The sequence below is a fragment of the Protopterus annectens genome, chromosome 17.part0 (genome assembly GCF_019279795.1).
Source record: "Protopterus annectens isolate FY-2018-M chromosome 17.part0, PAN1.0, whole genome shotgun sequence".
Taxonomy (NCBI): Eukaryota; Metazoa; Chordata; order Ceratodontiformes; family Protopteridae; genus Protopterus; species Protopterus annectens.
The window spans coordinates 741448838-741472450 of NC_056751.1; the positions used below are offsets into that span (position 1 = coordinate 741448838).

The 23613-nt window shown below is 39.4% G+C and overlaps 1 protein-coding gene across 4 annotated transcripts in view; it reads left to right on the plus strand.

Annotated features, from left to right (window-relative positions):
- LOC122791847 (sodium/potassium-transporting ATPase subunit alpha-2) overlaps positions 1 to 23613 on the plus strand; it is an 833979-nt gene that overhangs the window by 733620 nt on the left and 76746 nt on the right. For all 4 annotated transcript variants that reach the window (XM_044059821.1, XM_044059822.1, XM_044059820.1 and 1 more), the window contains exon 17: positions 3338 to 3492. In XM_044059821.1, coding sequence (XP_043915756.1) covers positions 3338 to 3492 — 155 coding nt within the window. The remainder of the gene's footprint in view (positions 1 to 3337; positions 3493 to 23613) is intronic.

Genomic DNA, 23613 nt, shown 5'->3' on the forward strand with positions numbered 1-23613 from the left:
CTAAAGAGACAGAAACAGAGGATATGTCTTAAATGTCAGAACAAGTAGCCACATGCAAATTGGATAAACACAAAGAAATCTATATAGGCAAAAATACCCCCAAATGGATAAAAATGTTTGAATTCTATCTGTATATTGTTATAACAAAAATACGCAAATACTTATTATTCAGGGTCACATATGTTCATACCAAACAATAGAGTGTTAACTCAGGATAAGCGAAAGCAACTTTGGTACCAAAATATAGCAGGCAACCATAATATTAATTTAGATATCTATTAAATCACACTGGCAGCCGACATTCGTCTCAGCCGCTAGCCAATAGTATAGGTGCCAACTCATGTGTAAATCACCATCAGAACAATGGCCCCTAATTATCAAGAACAACAAGTTCCTACAAACTTGTCTACTAATCCAATATGTGGTCGACATTCGTCTCTACCACTTTGTTTTAGTTGCCATAAAATGACAAAAGTCAGTTATGGATGAAAAAACTAGTTCAACTTAAAACAAACCTAATTGAACTTGAAACAAAAGATGGATATATTAAAAAAGAAATAGTAGTAATTATAAGCCACATGTGGCAAGACCCATTGTTGTATTAGAAACCAGTATATGTAGTAAAAAATGCAATCAGTATGCGTCTCTACCATATAACAAATAGAACTGTTGCCAATGACCAAAATATCATGATAGTTATAAAAAATGTCAAATTGTGGATGCTATAAAAAGAGGTACCAAAACTGATAGGATAAAGCCTGGTAGTGACGTAAAATTCAAAGATAAATACTTCAGACAAATATAGATGCCATCTATCACTCTCCTATGTCAAGTACAAACCATTTGATCCCGAAAAAAGTATGCAAAATCCGAAAAAATTGTGTAAATATATATATGTTAGTTCAGAATTCAAACATACCAGTAGGAGGTATAATACCAAGCAAACCCATAAAGATTCAGAATAAGTGTAAATGTAGTATTAAATTCCCTGGAATCAATCTGACAACTGGCTGAAAACAGCCAAGATATAATCCCTAACTAAAATATGACTGACACAGTGAGGTGATCCTTGTAAACAGCTATATAGTGTTGCTATATACTGTAGAATAAATCTCAACACAATATGTAAAAAACAGTATACAAATAATGATTACCATGGCGCAAAGATTATGATAAAATATTGATAGTAAGCATTGTCCCATGCACAACCCCAATCAGTAGAAAACAAATGTGGAACCCACAGAAATAGAGTCATTCATTAGATTCAAACTCAATGTCCATTTCACTGTTCAAATCACGAACATGAATCCAAATCCAACACCAAAATGGTAATAAGCCTTCGGATGACTAAATTAGATGGTTGCAGTCATATAGATGGCAAAAAAGTGGTGTTTAGTGAAAATAGGTAACCAAACACAACATAGAAAAATTCAAAATGGCGTCTGGCATCGTTGGTATATATAATATACATGCCCCAAAAGGTGAATATAGCTCCAGTGAACCCAAAAAGTCCAACCTGATGGTTATATCAAGAACAAATGTATAAATAAGTCACCTATTAAGGGAAACGAAGAACCAGTTTCCCCAAAGAGAATTTAGCGTAAATCTGACGAATCCAACGAAATGACACCATTAGCTAACAATGTTGAAAACAGATTCACCTTCATTCATTAAGTTCAACCCCAATGTCCATTAACCTGTTGAAATCATGAACATAAATCCAAATTCAACACCAAAATGGTCGATGAGCCTTCGGATAAATAAACTAGATGGTCCCAGTCATTTAGATGGCAAAAAGTGGTGTTATAGTGAAGATAATTAACCCAACACGACATAAAGAGATTCAAAATGGCGTCTGGCGTCGTTCGTATATAAAATACATGCCCAAAAAGATGAATATAGCTCTAGCAAAACACAAAAAGTCAAGCCTGATGGTCACATCAAGAGTAAATGTAAAAATAAATCACCTATTAGGGCAGACGAAAAGCCAGCTTCCCCAAAAAGAATTCAACGTGAATCAACGAATCCAACGAAGTGGCACCAATAGCTAACAGTACTGAAAAGAGATTCACCTTCATAAGCCCAAACTTGCAAGTAGTCAAATAATCCAATAAACATGGAAACTGCATAAAGAAGTCAGCGTTATGTATCCAGCCACAAATCTTGCTGCCATTCCAACCAGGCGTCCCCAGCGTGTGAAGAGACAATGGAGCAAACCAAAAAAGACACGCAAGGTGGATCCAGTGCAAGGCTCAAACCAAAATGTCAAACGCACAAAATGAGCCAACACAAAGGTTTAGGCAAGCAATGTACCACAAGATCTGATGGTATCCAGAGATTGCGTGCATCCTGTACACGTCATCACCGAATTATACAATGTAAGTTTAATAGACCTGATTGGTTGCCAAGACTCGGTTTTAGTAATATCAGAGTGTCAGTATGAGGCACATAAAGCACTAGTAGTGTTACTAGAAATGAACCACTGCAGTGTGTTGCTACACAATAATTTTAGGTTTCGCAGAAGTACTCATTTTTCATCTCATGATGTCACCCATTCCAGGAATGCCCTTACTGTACGGTAAAATTTATCTGGTTTACTAGTGAAATTTCACAGTACCAGTGATCGAACGCCATATGGTTGAAAGACACTTTTTAAAGAGGCACAATGCCGAACCGGACTACTACAAATATACAATACCGAACGTGCAGTGTAATTCGGTAGTCTGAGTTCGGTAAGGTGAGTGAAGGTTGGAGTTCAGTGAGGAACAGGGAATTTACCCATTTCCTCACTGTAGTCTGATCTCAGAGTTAGTATATATAATTTGCAGGGGGTGTGGGGGTGTAAGGAGGCTTGCCTTCCTGCAAAACAGTAAAAACAATGTGCCGTTACTTAATAATCTAACTGTAAGTTATGCTGCATAGCTTGGGTGACTGACGTCACCTAATGTTACGTCGAATACATTGAACTATGGTTGATGGTTAATTCAGTTTCAGTATTATGTAATTCAGTTTCAGTATTATGCCTTTTAGACATTACATATTTCCACATTTCGGTTCGACTTTTCCATCGGCTGATCATTGCATTTTCCACATTTCAGTAGTAAACCCATTTCTCCATGTGCTTTATTGCCTAACCATTTAACCTTGCAATGTGATAAAACTGACACTGTTTTTTGTATTAGATTATTTTGTTCATGCAGAACAGTAAAGTATAAAGAAAAAAATCTTCTTGCTGCTTTACTTAAGGACAAATGCATATATTTCTTGTTCAGAAATAATGTTTTTCTTATTTTACAGACTTCCTTATTCCTAATTGCTGTATTTCATTTGTTATTAGGTCGTTTGATCTTTGATAACCTGAAGAAGTCCATAGCCTACACTCTGACTAGTAACATTCCTGAGATCACACCTTTCCTCCTGTTCATCATAGCCAACATTCCTCTCCCTCTGGGAACAGTCACCATCCTTTGCATTGACTTGGGCACTGACATGGTAAGTGAGGTTTGTGTGGATTTTAAGAGTTACACCTTTAATTTAGGATAAGCTGCATATGATTAGGGTTCCTGGACGTGCTCACTGATTCCCTAATTTACATCTGTCATTCAGTATGTGCCGTCACTGTTTGTTGTGTTAAGTACACATTTAGGAAGATAAGTAAAACTCTATATCTGGTGAGTCTGATGCACCGAATTCTGTGTTGATTGATGCTCATTGGTTTCTGTTAGAGACACCAGGTTCATACAACAATGAATATTCATGTCTGTATTTCTTTTATTTTTCCAGTGGGCTGACCTATTCTGCTGCTGTTGTTCATTATGCCCCTGACTCAGATATATCACGTAGACTTTCATAGGTCCTTACCCAGCAAATACCACCATGACATTCAGGCTATGTTACTCATTAAGGGACTTTTGAATGAGTGATGTTTATTTAAACACAAACTCAGTGAAATAGTTTGCCAAAATTAAATGCCTGTTTTTTTTGTTCTTGTTTATGTCATAATTGTCATTAAGTTCATCTATGTCTCTTCAGAGTCAAAGGTTTAATCAAAGCCTGCAACGTTGTCAAATCAGGAACGAAACAGAAAAAATAAAACGAGACTTGTGAAGATTATAGATATGTCCTAGGATTTATTAACACCTAAACTAAGTGTACACCCTTTCTGAGTGAACAGACAACACAGACATAACTCACGCCTTCTTCCTACTAATTTTAGTTTTCCCTGCTCATTTTCTTGCAGGTTTATATACTAAGGGGGGTTCATAAAGGTTACCCCAAAATGTAGACTACATGTACACTTAGTGTACACTTAGTATAATCTTTCTGAGTGATGACAAAGCACAAAGAAATGTGTTAGGGATGTTCTTGAATACAGCTCTTACACACTTACAAACACATTATTGTGAAACTTGGCAGTTAAAGTTGTTTATAAATGCATTTCATTTCATTAAATGAGTAGGTGAACCATTTGGAGCATTTTTCAGTCATGACCCAAGAACTGACACGTACTTAAGTGAATGACAGGAATAACTCACTAGGTACATCAACTAAACAGAAGTTACCAATTGGCGCATTTTTTGACTCTTGGTACCACTGTGTGCGGAGTCTGCATATCCTCCCTGTGTTCACATGGGTTTCCTCTAGGTGCTCCGATTTTCTCCCACATTCCAAACAAGTGTCTGGAGGATTTCTCTCTGGGCTTCTGCTGAAAATGGGCACTGTTCCAGTGGGACATTTCCAGTAAACAGATGGTAAATAAAATAAAAAAAATAATAATAGAATAAAAGGCCAAATGTTATGAATGCATCAAAGCTAGCAAGGATATTTTAAATTATTAAATTGTGGCAAGAAAGTCACAATAGTATGGTATATGTTATTTAAGCTGAATATATAAGCTAATTAGATATTAAGGACAACAAATAAAATGCTATTTAATGGAATTCTATAATATGGTGGAAAAAAGCATACAGATAGGAGTGGATAAATGCTGGTCAAGCTAAAAAATCAAGGATGAAAGAGAAGAAATGAGAGGCATTCATACTGTAGGCGAGAGATGCTTGACTGTCAGGCATGTGAGAGAGGTGCCCCGTGTGATTAGGTCCGAAAGATGGGATTTGAGTTAGTGGAAGAACTTTGTTTCTTCTAATCACTGAATATCTGCAGGAAATTTGTTCTGTTGAAGTGGAATAGGTGTAGAAAATGCATTGACAGGGGCCTTCTTGACAGGGTCACTGGAAATTAACTTTGGGTGGCATGATGCCAGGGAATCTTCTTGGGCTAGGCTTACATAGGCTCCAGGGCCGTTAGCCTGGTACACACCTATGAACCTATGAAGTGGGGTTACATTTGTAGCATAGAGTATTAAGAAAAGGAGATGCATGCTACATCAGTAGTAACAGCTAGCTAACCAGAATAGGGCAAACTATAACGACAATCAGTTTAAATGTAATGGAGAAAGAAAATCTTTCTTCTGGAGAGACAATAGAAACCAGCCACATGTGTGTGTGTGTGTGTGTGTGTGTGTGTGTGTGTGTGTGTGTGTGTGTGTGTGTGTGTGTGTGTGTGTGTATGGGGGGGTGAGCTGTGTGTGTGTGGATGAGGTGTGTGGGCTTGCCTCTCAGCAAAGTTTTTTTTGCAGTATAAGATTTTGCTGTGTATGAAAGTTATCATGGAAATTTTATGGCTGATAAGTTCATTTCACTGAAGTGGGTCACAATTAGCGAGCCTGCAATTCCATAAGGTAGATCCATCCTTCTTAACTCTAACACGTATTAACAGGTCATGACATAAGCCTGGCTGCAGCCCCATTACTTCCCCACAAGATGTGGTGTTGTTAAAAATTTATAAGTTAAAGTACTAACTTAAAAATAATCTTTTAACCTTAACTCGTGCCTTAGACTTTCCTAATTTGAGATCTAATAACTCAGTTTCCTTTGTTATTGCTGAATCAGGAAAACTTACACTAGCTCTGGGCATGCGTTTACCCTGTAGAAAAAGTTGACAAAAGTTTCCAGCAAATCCAAACACAGTATTTACAAATGACTGTGCAGTATAGTATTTAAATGGACTTTCCAGATTTGGCCATATTAACCCTGTTTTGTGGGGTGAGGTCTTGATACTTGTAGTGGCTAAATGCGTGTTTAGGATCTTGTTATATATTTTTATGCACTGTACTCTCTCAGCACTCTGAGTAAAAGGACTGATGTTTGGCAATGTCCCTGTTTGGTAGCCCTTGTTCAGTAATGATGATGTTTGGTAATGTCCCTGTTTTTGTAATGTCCCTGTTCAGTAATGCTGATTTTGGTAATGTCCTTTTTTAATTTCTCCAAATCTTTTGGGTTTCTAATACCATGATGGGAATGGATCCCATTCCTAAGTCAAAGTACGATTAAAGTTCATGAAATTAGTATTGTTTCAATCTTTGATGTCAACCAGTAGTGCCCTTTGCAGTAACCACACTGAGCCCAGTAATGACTCCTTCTGCAATTCGTATGAGGTTACATGGCTTAGTAACATATCCAAATACGATTGTAAATTCTTTTTTATAAGACCCGTCGCTCCTACTACTATTGGAACTGTCTGGGTATCTTTCTTCCACAAGGCTCTCGTTTCTGCTTGCAGATCCTGGTATTTTATGACTTTGTGTCTCTGTACGCAAGACACTGTAGTTACTGGGTGTGGTGATTTCAATGATCACTGCTACTTTTGTCTTCTTTTCTTGGACCACTATATCTGGTGCTGATTTTGGTAATGTCCCTATTTTGGTAATGTTCCTGTTCAGTAATGCTGATTTTGGTAATGTCCTTGTTTGGTAATGCTGATGTTTGGTAATGTCCCTGTTCAGTAATTCTGATTTTGGTAATGTCCCTATTTTGGTAATGTAACAGTTCGGTAATACTGATTTTGGTAATGTCCCTGTTCAGTAATGATGATGTTTGGTAATGTCCCTGTTTGGTAATGCTGATTTTAGTAATGTCCCTGTTTAGTAAAGCCAATTTTGGTAATGTCCCTGTTCAGTAATGCTGATTTTTGGCAATGTCCCGGTTCGGTAATGCTGATTTTGGTAATGTCCCTGTTTGGTAATGCTGATTTTGGTAATGTCCCTGTTCAGTAATGATGATGTTTGGTAATGTCCCTGTTTTAGTAATGTCCCTGTTCGGTAATGCTGATTTTGGTAATATCCCTGTTCAGTAATGCTGATGCTTGGCAATGTCCCTGTTTGGTAATGCTGATTTTGGTAATGTTCCTGTTCAGTAATGATGATGTTTGGTAATGTCCCTGTTTTAGTAATGTCCCTGTTCAGTAATGCTGATTTTGGTAATGTCCCTGCTCAGTAATGTTGATGCTTGGCAATGTCCCTGTTTGGTAATGCTGATTTTGGTAATGCCTCTGCTCAGTAATGCTGATTTTGGTAATGTCCCTGTTTTGGTAATGTCCCTGTTCAGTAATGCTGATTTTGGTAATCTCCCTGTTTTGGTAATGTCCCTGTTCAGTAATGATGATGTTTGGTAATGTCGCTGTTTTGGTAATGTCCCTGTTTGGTAATGATGATGTTTGGTAATGTCCCTGTTTTGGTAATGTCCCTGTTCAGTAATGCTGATCATCAGCAGTGGGGCCGCTATTTTTTTTTCTAGAACCAGACTTGAAAAACTGGGTGGTATGTCTTTGTCTATTTGGGTCATATTATGTGGAATCAATTACCTTTCCTGGTTGCTTGGCAAGACTGAAGCAGCTTTTAGTATGTCCCTTCCCTGTCATCACTTTGGAACAGTAGTACTTAGGGAAACATCCACACAACTATTTTATGATAATTTTTAAACAATTCCTGTAATGTCCTGTTTGTGCTGCTGTTATTGTTTACCTGCTGTGTCATGTGACTGTTATTTGTATAGGTGTGTGTATTTATTTACGTATGTTTGTGTATATGTTTGCATTTATTTTTTATCTTCATACGTTAGGCTTTTTAAGCACTTAAGATAAAAAAAGCTTTGACGTCAGAAATGAACAGAAAAGTAATTTTACCCCCAAAGTTTCATAAAACTAGCTTGGTGCCCAGTACACTTGGGTCTAAGATGAAGGATTGGTACCCAGTACCCTTAGGCCTAAGGTGAAGGCTTGGTGACCAGTACACTTAGGTCTAAGGTGAAGGCTTGGTGCCTAGTACACTTAGGTCTAAGGTGAAAGCTTGGTGCCCAATACACTTAGGTCTAAGGTGAAGGCTTGGTGCCCAGTATACTTAGGCCTAAGGTGAAGGCTTGGTGCCCAGTACACTTAGGCCTAAGGTGAAGGCTTGGTGCCCAGTAAACTTAGGCCTAAGGTGAAGGCTTTGTGCCCAGTACACTTAGGCCTAAGGTGAAGGCTTGGTGCCCAGTAAACTTAGACCTAAGGTGAGGGCTTGGTGCCCAGTACACTTAGGCCTAAGGTGAAGGTTTGGTGCCCACTACACTTTGGCCTAAAGTGAAGGCTTGGTGCCCAGTAAACGTAGGCCTAAGGTGAAGGCTTGGTGCCCAGTACACTTAGGTGTGAGGCGAAGGCTTGGTGCTCAGTACACTTAGGTCTAAGGAGAAGGCTTGGTGCCCAGTACACTTAGGCCTAAGGTGAAGGCTTGGTTCCCAGTGCACTTAGGTCTAAGGTGAGGGCTTGGTGCCCAGTGCACTTAGGCCTAAGGTGAAGGCTTGTTGCCCAGTGTACTTAGGTCTAAGGTGAAGGCTTGGTGCCCAGTACACTAAGGCCTAAGGTGAAGGTAGCTTTTTCCCTCCTGAAACTGAAATGAATAAGCCATTTCACTGATTCCCATCTGAGATGCAGGAGACCTTAATTTTCTGAGGTACAAGGGGATTGGCTGTGGGTGAAAGAAACTGAACAGCAATTATAGTGTGATCTTTTTCTGGGTCTGGGGTTCACTCTTCAATTCTTCCATACAGAATACTTCACTAACAAGCATTTTCTTGGATAGGTTATGGGCGTGGACATGTACAAACAAGCAGTTTTCACCCACAGGACATTTTCAAGTGTCATCTGCAGGTGGGGAAGTGGAGGCACTGGAAAGGCATTACAACTTGCCCAAGATGCATTAAGATAGAACTGGGTCTGCTGTTCACCTCTCACTTTTAGTAGAAATTAATGGGCAATGTGGGCAAGTGACTGAAACCCCGGCCCAAAGTAAGGAAGTGACAGACACCCCTACCCAGAGTTAAGAAGTTACAGACACTCTATCCACAGTTAGCAAATATTAGATACCCCTACCCAGAACTAACAAGTGAAGGGACCAGAATAGTTTAAGAAACTTTATTACAGCAATACTTAAAATCTGTCCCTATTTTGGGGCCTTTGTCCCCTCACTGGCTTTGTCCAGATTTCTTGTGGTAAGAGGTTTAGAGGTATGGAGTACCATCACTAATGCATCATAAACTGGAAGTGTATGATTGTTGTATACATGATAATGATCAGCCTGCATTTTTATTACTGTACACTGTTCGTGGTGAGTGATTTTAGTAAGGATGGGAACAGGGAACATGGAACAAGGTAACGGATTAATGATAGATGGATGCTGCTGATTTTAACCTCCTGTTCTTTCTAGCACTGTCAGTAACATAAGCAAATATAGAGTCCTAGAGATTATTTTTCTGTTAACGTACAACTGAATGCAGACTTGTTTCTGCTCATTTCTTCCTTGAAGTCAGAGAATTAGCAAACCATATATTGTTTAATGTTAGAAAAAAGAGGGAACAGTATCAGAACCTGTTTAAAGCATACATCTCAACCGCCCCGATTTTTGTAGAATGTCCAGATTTTTGCTTCATATTTTTGTTCCATTACTAACAAAATGTGTAGTTTTCTAGCAAATCTTTGAGGAATGACATTACTAAATAATGACATACATTTGAATTTCAGACTCCATATTCTTCAGAAAATGCATGCCAATGTAAAACATATTATTCTAGCAACTTTCTAAATTTATAAGACTAATATTTAAAATTTGTTCCTGATTTTGGTCCTTTGTCCACCCACCAAATATGTTGGTTTTTGTTCAGATTTCTTGTACTAAAGGTTGATGGGCATGGATTTTGAAGTGCAGTTTCCATATACAAGAAATATTTATTTAATATTTAACCATCATTTAAAAAATAGATTAGTCAGAACTACAAGCAGTTTCATCGCATGCTATATATATATATATATATATATATATATATATATATATATATATATATATATATATAGTTTTGTTGCATGCTATCTATCTATCTATCTATATATATATATATATATATATATATATATATATATATATATATATATAGATCCCTAGCATATGATAGAAAACTCATTTGACTGAAACTCATTTGACTGAAACAAATAATACTTAATTTCAACATACTAAATTTTAAACTGGACCATATAAAACCAAACTAGGCTCCCATACCCCCCTTAACTATATATTCTAACTCCAGGATCACACTACAGTAGAGAAAAGGGCATAGCGGTGGCAGCATGTAGACCCCTGTAAGGTAAGTGAAAGGTATATGCCATTTTCCCCACTCTAGTGTGACCTTGGAGTTAGTATATATAGTTAGAGGGGGTGTGGGGGCTGTCATTGGGGGGGTGTGGGGGTGTAGTCCCCCACATTGGGGGTGTTGGGGGCATAGCCCCCTACCTAGTCTGGTTTTATATGTTCCAGCTTACAATTTAGTATGTTGAAATTGAGTATTATGGGCTTCAGTCTTATGGGTTTCAGTCAAGTGACTTTTCAGTCTTTTGAATTTTCAGTCTTATGGTCTCAGTCAAATGAGTTTCATATGATAGGGATAAATGTGTGTGTGTGTGTGTGTGTGTGTGTGTGTGTGTGTGTGTATATGTGTATATATATATATATATATATATATATATATATATATATATATATATATATATATATATATATATATATATGAGGTGCAGCTGAGGTGGCTTACTGGTAAATTGCATTGGCTATGCTGTGCAGGGTCCTGGGTTCAAGACCTGCAAGGGCTATTTATTTACATCTTGTGTTATTTCTGCTAAATATCTGAGCTGTTGGTGGCCAAAATTTACCTGCAATCAACCGGACATATAAGCTAAATTAAATACATTTTTATCTGCATTTTTTTCATATAGTACTACATTTTATTTATTTTTTTCACTGAATATGAATTGAATTGAATATTGTGGTCTCCCGGTGTCTCTACCATTGGTTCCCCACTCCCCCTCCCTCTTCTTGTTGTGGTGTTAATCTTGGTGGCTTTGAAACTGCATGCCCCTCTTGTAAATTTGTGTTTGGACACTCCTTTTAGGCCCATCTCATTTGTTCACTGTACAGTGAGATCATATTCTGATTTCAGACACTCCTACTAATCCCGTGTCTTAAGCTTTAGCTACTGTGTACAGAAAGAGCATTTGGGAAGGACAACCCGTGTAGCCTCTTAATCCTGCTCTGTCCCCCCCCACCGGGGAAAAACAATTATACTTCAGCTGTTCTTACTGTAACTGTCTTAGTTTGCTGTTCTGTGTGCTCTTATATGTTCAGTTGTTCTTACTCTGCACTTATTACTGCTTGTTAGTACCTCCTACTTTACTGTCTTCTGTGCTTGTTTTTAGTCATTGGTTAATTTAATTGCAAAAAAAAAATCTAAGCTTGTTTCCTGCCTTTCCTGTAACTAGTCTAGTCCAGATACAGATTTGCTGTAACCAGGACTGTTTGTAAGCTTCTGAGCCCCCCAAGCCTTTCCGTGTTGGAGGAAAGCCTTCTAGCTTGCCAGTTTGAGTGATAAGCACTAGGTAGTCATTTACCACAAGAGGAGAGGTCTCTGTCCCAGAAATTGTCATTTATTGGTTGTTTGAGCAGTTTTCCATCTCTTTCAACTTTCTGGTCTAAAAGCATGCATTTGTGCTTTTCCCGCCTTTCCTGTAACTAGTCTAGTCCAGATACAGATTTGCTGTATCCAGGACTGTATGTAGGCTTCTGAGCCCCCAACCTTTTTGTGTTGGAGGGAAGCCTTCTACCTTATCAGTGGGAGTGGTAAGCATTAGGTAGCCTATCTACCACAAGAGGAGTGGTTTCTTGCCCAGAAATTGTAGTTTATAGACAGTTTGGGCAGTCTTTCTATCTCTTTCAACTTTCTGGTTTAAAAGCCTGCATTTGTGCTTGTTTCCCACCTTTCCTGTAACTAGTCTAGTCCAGATACAGATTTGCTGTACCCAGGACTGTTTGTCAGCTTCTGAGTGGTGCCAAGGTCTGCTCTTCAATTTTTCCCTTAGATCTGCTAGTTTCCTCATCTCCTGCACTTTTACTAGCTTATTAGTCTAGCACTTTACCAGACTTCTTGTAGCAGTTATTGTAGCACAGAAAAGTACTATCAGCACTAAACGTTCTACAAAGAAACAGCTCCAGTACTTATTATTAATGCCCACCCCTCCAGGCATGTCTAAAGGTCAGTTCCCTGTGCTTTCTCCTATTAACTTGGTGAACTTGGGCATCGTGAGGCAATGTAGCAACTGCCTCATGTACACTGACAACCTTCTCCTCTTACCCCCCAATATTCAGACTTGTGAGATTTGCACTTATATATCCAAATTGGAAGCCACGCACTCTCCAGCCATGACTGGAATAGCTGGTCAAGAGGAGAAGGTCAACACTTGCACCACACCACATGGAACACATCACCCTCCAGAACACACACCAGCACGGCCTTCACATAAAACCACAAACCACACATCCACTTTTGCAGAGGCTCTCAATAAAAATCTACACCAACAGCAGAGACCTCCAAGGCAGAAATGCACTCGACCACCACATCACAATACTAATCATAAGACACATAACTCTCATAAACAGTGTGCCACTCAACCAAAGCCCCTAAGGCAAAACAGCATGCCCAACACACTAGTCATAGGTGACTTGATAGTGAGGCACACTGATGTCCCACTCACTAGGTTGAATAAGGAGAAAGTAACAGTCAGCTGCCTGTCAGTGCCAGGATCCACCACATAACGCATGCACTCAAGTCCATCAACAACAGGTACAAATATAACTCAGTCATTGTACATGTGGGTGTGAATGACCTGAGATGTACCTCCCTGGACTACATGAAAAGAGAGATGGAGGAGCTCTCGGATTATGTAGCCCAGCCAGGTATGATCCTAGCCCTGAGCAACATCCTACTATCACCCAGAATGATACCTTAGTACAAGCAGAAAATGATTTATTTCAACAATTGGCTAAGTGTCTGGTGTCACTCTAAGTGGATTCAGTATCTGTCTGCCTGAGATGACTGACAAACCTCGATGCTTTGCCAGAGATGGCCTGCATCTGTCACCGCTGGGCTTCTGGATACTGGCCAAAGCTCTTGCCACCCCTATAGTGCCTTTTTTAGGTGGTGGTCCAAAGACCAAATTACCACTATAACAGCTACAAACAAATGCAATCTGAGGGTCATGCTGCTCAATGCTAGACGTCTAGATCTCAAAATGCACTCACTCGAAGCACTCCTTAAAATGGAGAACATCGATATGTGTGCTGTAACAGAGACCTGGTTCAAGGCAGCAGGAAGCACCCCTACACTACCAGGTTATAACTCTTTCCACACCTTTCAGCCTCAGAACTTGGACCAAAGCTTCAAAGGCAGTGGTGTTTCCATATTCATAAAGGATGTGCACACCTCTAGACTGGTAGCCCAACATAATGCATCAGAGATACTTCAGGTGCAGCTAACACTGGGTAAGACAGCGATTTAGGTCGTAGCCTGCTATTGGTCCCCAACCATGTCCAAAGACTCACACTCCACGTTCCTAAGCATCCTGGAGAATATTAGGGTCCAACCTAACACTCTCATACTATGCAACTTCAACTACCCCTCCATTAAATGGGAAAACTATTCATATACCAATACACTTGCCCAACATTTCCTGGAGTTTATTAATTCCAGTGCCCTGGACCAGCTTGTTCTTACCCCCACTAGAGGTAGCAACATCCTTGACCTGGTCATTACTAACATGGGTGACCGTTGCTCTACACAAATAGTCAGCTCCTCCATGGTTAGATCCGACCACAAACTAATCACCTTGGAAAACCACATCCCCCCCCCCCACAAAGTTAACCACCATGAAAAACTTCTCCAAAGCTAACTTTGAGCTCCTAAAAACAGAGGTGGCTAACTTCACGGCACCCATGCAAATGGAGAATGGCTGCATGACTGCCAAATCATACACCAGTGCAGTGTACGAACACGTACACAAATGCATGGATCTTGCCATACTCAATAGAACCAAGATGCTCTCCTCCAAAAAAGGAAGCCAATCTGGTGGTCCCCTGCCATAAACAAACTCCACAACAGGAGGAGGAAACTGATGCGGAATAAGGTGAGGTCCCAAGACTGGGAAAACTCCCTTATCAGCCTCAGCAAAAGGTTGAGATCTCTCATCAAATCCCCTAAAGCTAGATATGAAAACAGACTTGCAGCAGATAGTAAGGACAACCAGAAGGCCTTCTATAGTTATGTAAAGAATCTCCATGGCAATACTCAGATTTGCTCCAAGCTACTGCACAATGGTCCCTCCTATACTGAGTCAACAGATATTGCCAATATACTGGCCGACAGATTCATTGCCAACTTTACTCCCCCCAAGGACCAATCACAATACCAGGAGATTGCCAGGCACCCAGTATTACTGCTGCACAGGTTAAAACAGCCAAGGTCAAGAATACAGCTTCTATAGGACCTGACAATATACCATGAACTACAGAGTGAACTGGCACCTTGCCTGTGTGCCCTGTTCAATCACAGCCTCACCTCAGACTTTGTCTCTACCAAATGGCGCACTGCTACAGCCATCCCTCTCCACAAAGGATGAGCAACTACAGACCTTGGTAACTATCGCCCCATTAGTCTGATGAGTCTGATATGCAAAGTTATGGAACGCATCATCATGGACCTAATAAACATGGATATAGTCAATCTACAAACTCTGAATCTCACATGGTTTGGTTCTGTGAAGGGTAGATCATGCCTGCTCAACTTGGTCGACTTCTTTGAGTCAGTTACCAGAGCTGTGGATGAAGGCAAGGTGGTTCATACATCCTTCCTTGATCTGGCCAAGGCCTTTGATACCATTCCCCACTCGGGAATCATAGAAAAACTCACTAAGCTAGGCATCAACCCATATATCACTAGGTGGGTTGCAAACTGCCTCACAGAACCCACAGTGTGAAAGTAGCTGACTCTAAGTCAGACTGCCGACTAGTCATGAGTGGAGTCGCACAGGGTTCAGTCCTGGGTCATCTCCTGTTTGGCACCTACTTCTCTGAAGTCCAGACCAAGACCAAGGGGCTCTGGCTGACACAATTCGCAGAGGATTGCAAGTTGGGAGGTATTATTAACTCCCCAAGTGATGCTGACATCCTACAGAATGGCCTCACTGAGACCAACGACTGGTGTCAGAACCATGGTCTTAAGCTCAGTGCCACAAAATGTGTCATTATCCCCTTTGGGAAGAACCCTGTTCCCATGAATTACCACATTGATGGTAGTCCACTGAAAGAAGAAGGAATTATAAGTGATCTGGGAACACAGGTTGACAGCAATCTCTCTTTTGAGCACCACATTGCCACTGTGGTCAGAAAGTCCTTCTTTGTGGCACATCTCATTACTAAGGGTTTTGCATCCAAGCAGAAAGAGGTCATTGTCTCCCTCTACTCTTCCCTCATTAGGCCAATCATCGAGTACAATGCCCCATTTGGCAAGTACCTCACTAGACACTTGCAACAACTGGAGATGCTGCAAAAGTACTTCACAAAGAGGATTCTAGGCCTTAAACACTTGTCCTATATGGGCAGACTCAAAAATATGCAACTATTCTCTGTCTCATATCGCCTACTTAGTGGCGATCTCTGCTTGACTTACAAAGCCATGTCTGACCCAGCTCTATTAGAAATGCTACATCTAAAGAAATCCCAATCTCTCTCTGCACCACACACTCCAGAGACCTCATCCTCATTATCACAATCAACAGAACATGCTGGAGGCACAGGTTCATAACCCAGAGACTGCCCATGCTGTGGAATAGACTTCCCATACATGTCAAGCAGAGCACCTCTCTGACTCTCTTCAAGAGAAATCTTGATGAGTGGATGGGAAATAGAAAATTCACTCCACGGATAACTCCAGTGGCTCTTCTCGACAGAGGCACTGGGAACTAAGGTCAGGTGGCACGATGCCGGGGTAATCCTATGGCTAGGCTTGTAAAGACCCTAGGGCCATTAGCCTAGTACACACCTATGAACCTATATGTATATATGTATATATACATACACAAGTGGGGGAAGCAGGAATCCAACATACTTGTGCAAGGAAGTAGCTTTTTTCAGATTTTCAGTTTTCCTGTTCATCTGTGGTTATCACTGTCTCTTTCAATTAATATCACAAGTACCAGAATTGCAATAATTAGAATAGGAAGCCTGTGTTTATATGTGCATTTGTGGGGGATATATACTGATTATGGGGTATCAGTATCTCAGAGTATTCCCCCTACTCACTAGCAGAGATATGTGGGTTACAGCACTCTATACTCAGAAGTGCAGCATGGTGACCCCCCCCCCCAGAAAATACTGGAATAATATTAGGGTACATTTTTACTTTTGCTGCATTTGCTTCACATTCATTATGTTTAGATGTTGCAGGACTCAACTTCAAATCTCAATAAGCAGCCAATTAAAGCAAGGTTTATGTAGTGCCACTACAGGGAAAGTATATTTTCTGATCCACATATAAAGATGAAGGTGAGATTTGATTTTCTGTAACAGTTGTATTTCATGATGGTATATAAAAACAGCAAAATACCATTTCAGAAATAGTACAAAGAATATCTTGGGGTGAAAAAGTACAACTGTTATGAAAATAGTATCTGCTGGATTTGTTAAATATAGAATGAGTTACAGATCAACATGTGGTTCAAGGGTTGTTACCTTCAAGGGAGTTCTGCAAATGATTTTTTTTATTGGATTCACCTTTTTCCAGCAAGATAATAAAAGAGTGATAGAATAGATTTCAGTTTCAATGATTCAGCAATTTACACACGTGTTTGATGGTGAAAGATCTGAAAAGTGTGGACTCTTTTCCCATGCAGCCCTCTTACTAACAGTATAATGCAGTGTGAAGAGGCACTGTACTCCTGAGGGCTAGGTCGTCATATTATATGTAAATTTAAGTGTCGTCTGCTAGCTTTGGTGGAAGTAAAGGTAGATGGTAAAGATTCCTTGGTGAACATGTTTTTTTTAATTAAAACTAAACAAAACTTGCATACACTTGGGCTTCCACAAAAGTAATGCAAACATTTAATGGAAAATGTAGGCAACCCGCAAAAGGAAAATGATATATCAGAATATGAATTCTAAAATTTCCCATAAAATGCATTGATAAGATTTTATTTTCATTTGTAAAACAAAATATAATGTCCCAACAACATGGCAAAAATCAAAACCATATCTGTGTTCCCTCATGTAGCACTACAGTAATAATCACTATTTACAAAGCACTTTACTTCTGTCCATCGTTCAGCACACCAAATGGGCAGCCATCATCAATGACCCTCAAAATCCTCCCACTGTATTCCAAAGTCCAGCGGTGTTAGGACACTGAAGTAAAGCAGAATAATCCTTTTTGCTGATGAAGCACTGAGTGAAAGAAGATTCCTCATAAACCACTCATCAAAAGACCCGACGCATCAAAAGTACTCTTTCAGTGGGATTACGCAAGCATCTAGGATTTCTTATTTCATTCGATTTATTATTGATCCACTAAAAAAGCCACAGCACCATTGGCATAGAAGGATAAAGCCATGACTATGACCCAGGTGATCCAAGTTCATTTTTTGTCTCAGGCTCCTGCTTGAACTGGCAGGGAGAAAGGATGAATTATGCAGCATTGCTAGCTTGCTTTTCTTCATGCGGAGGGTGTGCGGGCATGTGACAGGGGTGCATGTTCACATGGAAGAGTCCCCATTGAAGACAAATGGCCACATGGGAGTGCTGGCTGCTGGGGAAGCAGCATAGTTTTGAAGAGTTATGTCACTTGTCGAAGTAAATGACACTCCCTAGCTGACACCCCTTACATGCCAAACCATGGAGTGTGTTACTGGGTATGAATCATGGCAAGATGCCTGCCTCAAATTAGGAAGAATACCCAGCTTGATGGCTGCCTAAATAGCAGCCCATCTCATCTGGTTCTCAACCCTAGTGAAGGGAGAATGAATGAGGCAGTCGGCTAAGAAGAGGACTGAGGAATGGCAGTCACCAAACGAGAAAAAAAAGTGAAAAAAAACGACTGTAACATTACAAACAACATTAATGTTCTTTATGTTCCTAGAATAATAACAACCTCTTGAGGTTTACTATTAGTGTAATTACTGCCTAGGGAGTCCACAAAGGTTAACAGTGTTACCACTACCCTTTTCAAAACACGGAATCCTCACACCAGTCAGTTGCCTCACCACTCAGCCTTATAATCCAGTGCATTGTGAGCCATAGGATTTAGTCTTATAAAAGTCTTTTAGGATTGTGTTAGATGTAAACCAGAGAAAACTGTGTCACAAATTATATTTATTGCTGGTCCTGAGTTTGTAAGTACTGATATTGGGGTATTCTGTATGTACACTGCGACCTTTGTCTGTCTATATTCTGTCTATGGCAGTTATAACTGAAATATATAATTGTCTGGGCGTAATTCTTGTTTTGTTCTTATGGTGATTGTTCATATTCATTATTGATTGGTCTGTGCTTGGTGCTGGTGTGATTAATAATTATGGCTTTTTAATGAGTGCGATTTGTCTTTCTGGATTTGTTTTGTTCTGTATCACAAGGTCATTACTTTCAAGGTAACATTTGCCCTTTGCAGAACAGTTATAAGAAAATCAGCTTCTGTAATTTCCACACGTGGAATTATTTTGTGACTTCTTATTCATGTTTAATACACTATGTATATGCGTTCTAAGTGGTAGGGTATATTGTATAGTGGACACTTGTTGGTACCTGTATTTCAGCCCTCTGTTGCTGCTCAATTCATTTGCTGTTAACCTCTGAAAGTACTGAGGATGTTCATTATATTGTTCGCTGTTGCAGTACTGATAACATCTGGGATTTCTAGCATAGAGGACCATATGTCTAGACTAAGTGAAAGAGCTTTTCACTGCTGTCCTTCCAGGCCAGGAATATGCCATTCAAGAAAAAGCTGAAGACAGCACAGACTGATGTCCATTTCATACCAGAGACATGTTGATGTTTATGGTATGAAAGGGATATCAGTCTGTGCTGTCTTCAGCTTTTTCTTGCCACAGTCTGAGAACATTTGCTTTCTATGTGAGGTACTATGTTTCCTCAGTTCATAGTGTCAGCTTGGTTTCCAGAGTACAATTAAGGATCTTGTTGGTGAAAAAATATTTTATGTTTTTAGGTTGAGGAAATTTGAAACACCAGGGCTATGGATGACAGAATTTAAAGTTAATAACTGCTTTAGTTGTAGAAAGCAAATCCCAAGTTATAAGCTTTCTTAAATCTGTGTTTATTCTGCTTGTGGATGGAGCACAACATCAGCCCCTGTCCCCATTGTGATAAGTTCAATCAAAAGACCATTGTGTGTAGAGCCAAATCTCTCTAAAACCATTTGAATCAGGCATTGCTACACACCCTCTACAGGGCCAACACACTGTCTGGCAAGTTACTGTAGATGCTCTGCTCAAAAAAGAAAAAAAAAATGAAAGAAGTGCCTTAGACCGAAGGAATCAGAGGAGGCTGAAGACATGTTCATGGAGACAATGACCGCCCTAGCTTTGTGGGTATTTTGTCCAGTGAGGCACTTTTGCTTACTTGGCCTGAGGCCTATGGATATTCATCTCAAAAGCCTACAGTCAGGTGATCACATGTCTGCCTGACTTGAAACATTGACAGCTGATTGGTCTACATTTTCTTCATGGGCGTCTACTTTTGACATCTAAGTTCTAATAATGAAGGGAAGTAATTTAATGGAATTACCCAGAGGTACCCAGAGTTAGGAACTTCCTAATGGTACACAAACTCACCACCTGGGGGTCCAGGCTTGAGCCAAACTAATATGAAAAACAGTAGCTACCCAAACCTTAAGGTAAGTAGCAGTTGGTATCAGTCAGTATGTGTTCTAAACTGTAGAGGTGAGATGAGCAATGGCCTATTGGCATAAGTCTTTGGGTCTTGTGTGCTGTTACAAAGGAATTCTTGATGCTAGAAAAAAAACTTATTAGGAAGCCGTGAATCTCTTTAGAATATCTTTATTTGTGTAGAGGCTAAGTATTGCATTAATGTAATCTGTTTAGGTCTGAGAATTTTACAGGTTTATAAACACTTAATATGGGAGTACCCTAGGTAAAGCCTCCCCATAGTTGTGTTCTTCCGTGATTAGGAGGGTCTGAGGTAGGTAGGGGTGGCATTTACCATAGTCACCATAGAGACTGCCCCTTCTACCTCTTCTGTTTCATTACACTTTAAGCAGCAAAAAGAGTCCATTCAGTTATTATACCTTGAGATTTATCAACAGCCAGGAATTATCCAAACTATCAGCAGGAGCTGAGGTGCTCATTGAGGGGCTGAGGCAGAGGTCGGGGTGTAAAAGGGGTTTAAAAGGGGCAAGTTTTAGACCCAAGTTCCCCTAAAGTCACTGCAGTTATCAGTTAACAAGGTACTGTAACATTATTGTTACTTTCACAATATTTAACCATAGTAATTTGGAAATTACATCAAAACATGAGGAATTGTTCTCCAAGGGGTTCACTTTTATTCCCTTTAAGAAGTTGGAGGTTACCAATGTTTTGAAAGAGTTTAAAGTGTATTCCAGGAAACTGATTTAAGTTTGCATCTGGTAGGGAACAGTGGACTGAAAAAGGCAGCCTTAGTATGTGGGAGTTCTTTTAACCCTGCATTGATTTCATGTGGCATTGCTTGTGGCAGTGCTTATGGCACTGCTTGTAGAATTGCTTGTGGCACTGCTTGTGACATTGATTATGGCATTCCTTGTGGAATTGTTTGTGGCAGTGCTTGTGGCATTACTTGAAAAACTGTGTGCAAATGATCTAGGGGTCTTGGGAGAAGGTACCACAACCTGACACCCCATGAATATAAGCTGTTGAAAGAGCTTTCCGAGGACAAGTCCATTCATATTATGAAGGTCAGCAAGGGTGAGGGGGATGGTTATTATGGATACCTTTACATGGATTCAAAAATGTTGCATTATTTGACCAATGGTGACTTTTTTGTTTTGACTTCACTAAATGAAGTCATACGTCTTGAACTGGGATTCACAAATGAGCTTGTTGAATACATGACAGTTGAGAATCGGATAGTGCCACCAATTTCTGGGATCACCAAGACAAACAAATTTGTTGATGATCATCCACCTATGTGGCTGATTGTAGCATCAGAGGGAACCACGACTGAGCCAATGGCTAAACTGGTGGATTTTTCACCTTAAGGGCTTCTTCAATGACAAAAGACACATCTGACACTTTTGCTAGCTATTTCTGCCACTGTGTTAGGCCTTGGTTAGTTGATGGTCACCAATGATGTCAAAGACTTATTTTTGGTGATACCACATGACATTGGAAAGGAGTGGTTCTAAAAGGCTTTGACATATGGTACAAATCTAAGTAAAAATAGAATCATTTGTGAATGTAGGGATCTTGTGCTAACAAATAATTTTGTATATTTTGAGAATGAATATTTTAAACAAGCCATGGGAGTAGCAGTGGGGATGGACAGATCACCAATTTTTGGCAACATTATACTTTGGTGGTGGGAACACAACTTTGCATTTGGCTCTAAGTTTTGGTATTACATTTCATAGTCTTTGAGATTCCTGGATAACATTTTTATGTTATGGACTGGAAACGCTGATATTTTGAGTGAATTTCTATGTGTTGTATCAGCCGGAGTACAGAATACTTTAGTTTTGTCTTTGAGATGGATAACGACAAGATAAACTTTTTGGATCTGTTGTTGTACAAAAACTATGGTGTGGGTTCCTTTGAATCCTCTATTTACTGTGAGGCAACGTAATCAAATGGTTTATTTCATTTTAACAGCTTTCACCCTCTGTGGCAAAACCAAATCATTGTGAAAGGGGAACTGGTAAGGCTGTCCAGGTTCATCTCTGAGGGGCACAGATTTCTGGAAGAGTATAAATTTGTAAAAGCAATGTTTTAGATAAGGTGTACCCACAGACGGATTAATAGTCGCTATGAAGAGATGATGGGTATTAGGCTTACAAAACATCCATGTCTGATTAGAAATCCACCTAACTTACCCAGTCACAGGAAAGATAAAAAATAATTTTTTCAGACCCATGGTGTTAGAATACAATGAATGTTTATTTTTGGTACCTATGGGTTAACTGGTAAACTTTGCAATGTGCCAAGGTTTGCTTATAAAAAAGGAAAAATTGAAAAGTCTTGTTCGAGATTAACAAAAACGATAAGGAAATTGTCAATAGTGTTAAATATAGATCTGGATCCTGCAACCAGTGTTCATTTTAGACATGAAGAACATTAGTGTAGCAGGATATCCACATAGTATTGCCTCTAGTATTCATTTTGATTGTCATGTATATTTGCTCCTCTTGTCCTTGTTTTTATGTGGGTATGACTAAACAAATGTTGAGAAAAAGAATTTATTAACATCTGTACACTATAAAAAAGGGTGATTTGGCCAACACCTTGTACAAACATTCTAGGGATTATGTGCAATATAAAAAGTTTTTATTTTTAGTTTTGGAAAGGATAAGATTTAAGAGGGGGGGTTCTGGCATGACAGGCTTGGAGCCACGGAACTTCATTGGCAGGTTGAACTGAATGTCTCTTCCCCCACATATAAATGATAAGACTTCAGTAAATAGCCTGTTAACATTTAAAAGCACTACGTTATGAATTTTTTACAATGTTTTATTAATTTTGTATACAAAATGTGTATTTTTGATGTGCGGATAATTTTGAAATGTTTTTACTTTTTTTTGTACTTTTGCCGTAATGTATTTGTGTCATGTGGTTTGAAAGGAAATATTTGTGAATTCATGTAACTAACTTTTTGGCCACATGGTGGCAGTAGACACATTTGTAAAAGAGGAAATGGCGAGTAACTCATAACATTTCTGTTTTATGTTTGGAAAGAAAGTGCTAATTAAACTGGTGTTCTTGTAGCTTTATCCCCCTGTGGCATTTTTCTATGCTTGTCACCTTTCTGTTCAGCCTTTTGGACAAATATTTGGTTATTTTTAAATGAAACAAGCTATCTAATTAGCAAAATGAAGTAAACAAGCACAGAACAGTGTAATGGAATACATACAGTACAGAGCTGGTATGCAGTAATTAAAAATACTGATTTTCAGGATTTATATCCGTATTATTTCTGTCTTATACCATCTTCCCAGAATGGGTCATTGATATATGAACTATAGTTAACTAATATTGTTTGCTATGAAACCTTATGTAAGAGTCATCTGCTTTTAAAATGTGTTTTTCAAACATTTTCTAAGAAATATTCTTGTCTTGGTTGTACAAACTGTGGTTTCATTGCCATCTCCCTCC